The following is a 2,404-nucleotide window of genomic DNA, read 5'->3' on the forward strand; positions in this document are numbered from 1 at the left end:
AAATGCTTGCTCAGATAGAAAAATACAATTCGTGGCTTTTCTATTCTTTTTTTTCTTTTTTTGGTGAAGGATCTTGAGCAAGAACAGACCATGTACTCCGTACTCCGTACTGTATTCCAGATAATAGCTTTTATTTCTAAGACAATACGAGAATGTCAAGAGAACTTTTTGGCAAACGCTGACCTCGGGACAAAGAACCTCAATCGTAAAAAAAAAGAAAGGGTGATCATAACAATATGGACTGGCTGCCCTCAAGGGCCACAAACTACCAAAGCGATGACTGCCAAGAATATTAGAAATACGCATGGCTTTTTCTGCCTCGTGCTGGCCCCTGGGTTTGTGTAACCCCCGAAGCCTAACTCGAGTGCATCCATGTCGAGCTATACCGTGAGAGGCGAGATCAACAATCAGGAGTAGCGCTGTGCATGCAGAGTACTGATGGACGTCAAAAGGTAGAGGCGAGACTTTCCCCTAATTATGTTGCCGTGAACGGGGTCTATCCAACCACGCTCGGGTCTGGTGGCGTCTTACGGATGCCCCAGAAACCTTGCCTGTCAGATCGCGGAGGCGCAAAGACATACTGGCACAGACCACCCGAGCGCTTGGATTAGCTCGCCGATTCGGGCTGTGAGGGTCAAGGACCTATATTCAATCGTTTATCGCTTGACAATCGAAACTGTAGCTAGTTAGCTTGAAAATTCTTGTTTCGTTCTCTTTTGCTGGTAGACTGACCAATATCTTCATCACCAAGCTCGTGTGAAAGGCCGACTCGCTGCGGCTGGTGCTTCACTGAGCGACCATACACAATGGCGTGCTTGAAATCATCCTTGATTGTGCGGTGAATAGCATCACACTGTTTCGTTAGTAAATCTTTTCTTGCAACAAAAAATCGAGACAGTGCTTACGAAGTTTTCGACTGTGCATGCATAGGAACGCAACACGACAGGGGCCGAATAATCGGGTGCTCTGCCCTTGGGCTTGGTGTAGATTCTGCGCAGCTTGAGCTTCTCCCACATCATCTCCATCAGTTCGTCAATGTTCCATCCGTGCTCCGAGCTGATCGGGCAGGCATCTGGAATTCGGTACAGCAGATCCAGCTCTTGGATGGAAATGGCATCGATCTTGTTCAGCGCATAAATGACGGGAATGTAGCTACGGCTCTTGGCTTCAAGGACATCAATCAGGTCATCAATGGTGGCATCACATCGGATGGAGATATCAGCGGACGTAATCTTGTACTCGCCCATCACGGCTTTGATTTCCTGGAAATTGTTAGGATTTTCCATATACTGATGAAAAGATCGAACTTACGTCGTTGTCGATATGGGTCAAGGGCTGAGTGCTCGTGATAGCGATACCACCCTTGTCCTTCTTCTTGAAGATGATGTTGGGAGGCTTCTTGTTGATACGAATACCAAAGCCCTCCAACTCGTTCTCGATGACTCGCTTGTCAACCAAGGGCTTGTTCACGTCCAAAACGATGAAAATCAAGTTGCAAGTCTTGGCCACTGCAATAACCTGTCGACCACGACCCTTGCCGTCTTTGGCACCTTGGATAATACCGGGGAGATCGAGCATCTGAATCTTGGCGCCATTGTACATGACTTGACCAGGGACAGTCGTGAGGGTTGTGAACTCGTAAGCCGCAGCTAGAGGGTGTTAGAAAAGTTGTTGGTAGAGAGGTTCGATAACTGACCTTCTGAATGTTGACCAGTCAGTTTGTTCATCAGTGTACTTTTTCCGACGGACGGGAAACCAATGAAGCCACTGCACTTGTAAGTATATGCTATCGCGACCTTGCTTGCGTAACTTACACACTAGCAACACCAGTACGCGCAACATCGAAACCGGCTGAACTCAAGTCAGTATATGTATCCAAGCATGAGAATCAGAATGGAAACACTCACCTCCACCACCGCCACCACCTCCAGTAGGGGTCAGAAGTTCACGCTTGAGCTTCGCAAGCTTCGCCTTCAATTGTCCTGCATGTTGTCAGAGACGTCATCGGTGAAAAGTCGACCGGGGAGTGCATACCCAAATGGTACGAGGTGTTCTTGTTCTTTTGAGTCCGAGCCATTTCGGACTCGATCTCCTTGATCTGTAGGAGAGCATTGTTAGTAATCTGCCCAGTGCTATGTTCAAAAATCCAGAGCGCACTCACCTTTTCAATAGTGGTCGACATTTTGGCGATTTGACCCAACAATCAAAAAATCAATAGAAAAATGACTGTGAATCCCCGATAACAAGGAGCTAAACGTATGTCCCTCGCTAAGAACCAGCGTAGTCGAGCGACAACTGTCAAGGGGAAATGCACTTGCGGCGACAATCTTTGAATTGTGGCACCGCAGTTTTTAGTCAGGGCGGGGTGTGCGCCTAAGGCGACGAGGGCAATTATGTTATTGAC

At 47.7% G+C, this 2,404-nt stretch overlaps 1 protein-coding gene across 1 annotated transcript; it reads right to left on the bottom strand.

The window, feature by feature from the left end:
• Positions 1–656: 656 nt before the first annotated feature.
• On the bottom strand, positions 657–2,182 carry N7457_009260 (GTP-binding protein RBG1; the record flags this gene model as incomplete). The annotated part of the gene is made up of 9 exons (XM_057180303.1): positions 657–676; positions 733–853; positions 906–1,262; positions 1,312–1,649; positions 1,697–1,767; positions 1,815–1,851; positions 1,908–1,982; positions 2,035–2,098; positions 2,162–2,182. 9 exons carry the CDS (start codon positions 2,180–2,182, stop codon positions 657–659), a joined length of 1,104 nt encoding a protein of 367 aa, XP_057028689.1.
• Positions 2,183–2,404: the final 222 nt, after the last annotated feature.

This window comes from Penicillium paradoxum, assembly GCF_028828445.1.
Source record: "Penicillium paradoxum strain IBT 22861 chromosome Unknown utg000007l_segment0_segment0, whole genome shotgun sequence".
NCBI lineage: Eukaryota > Fungi > Ascomycota > Eurotiomycetes > Eurotiales > Aspergillaceae > Penicillium > Penicillium paradoxum.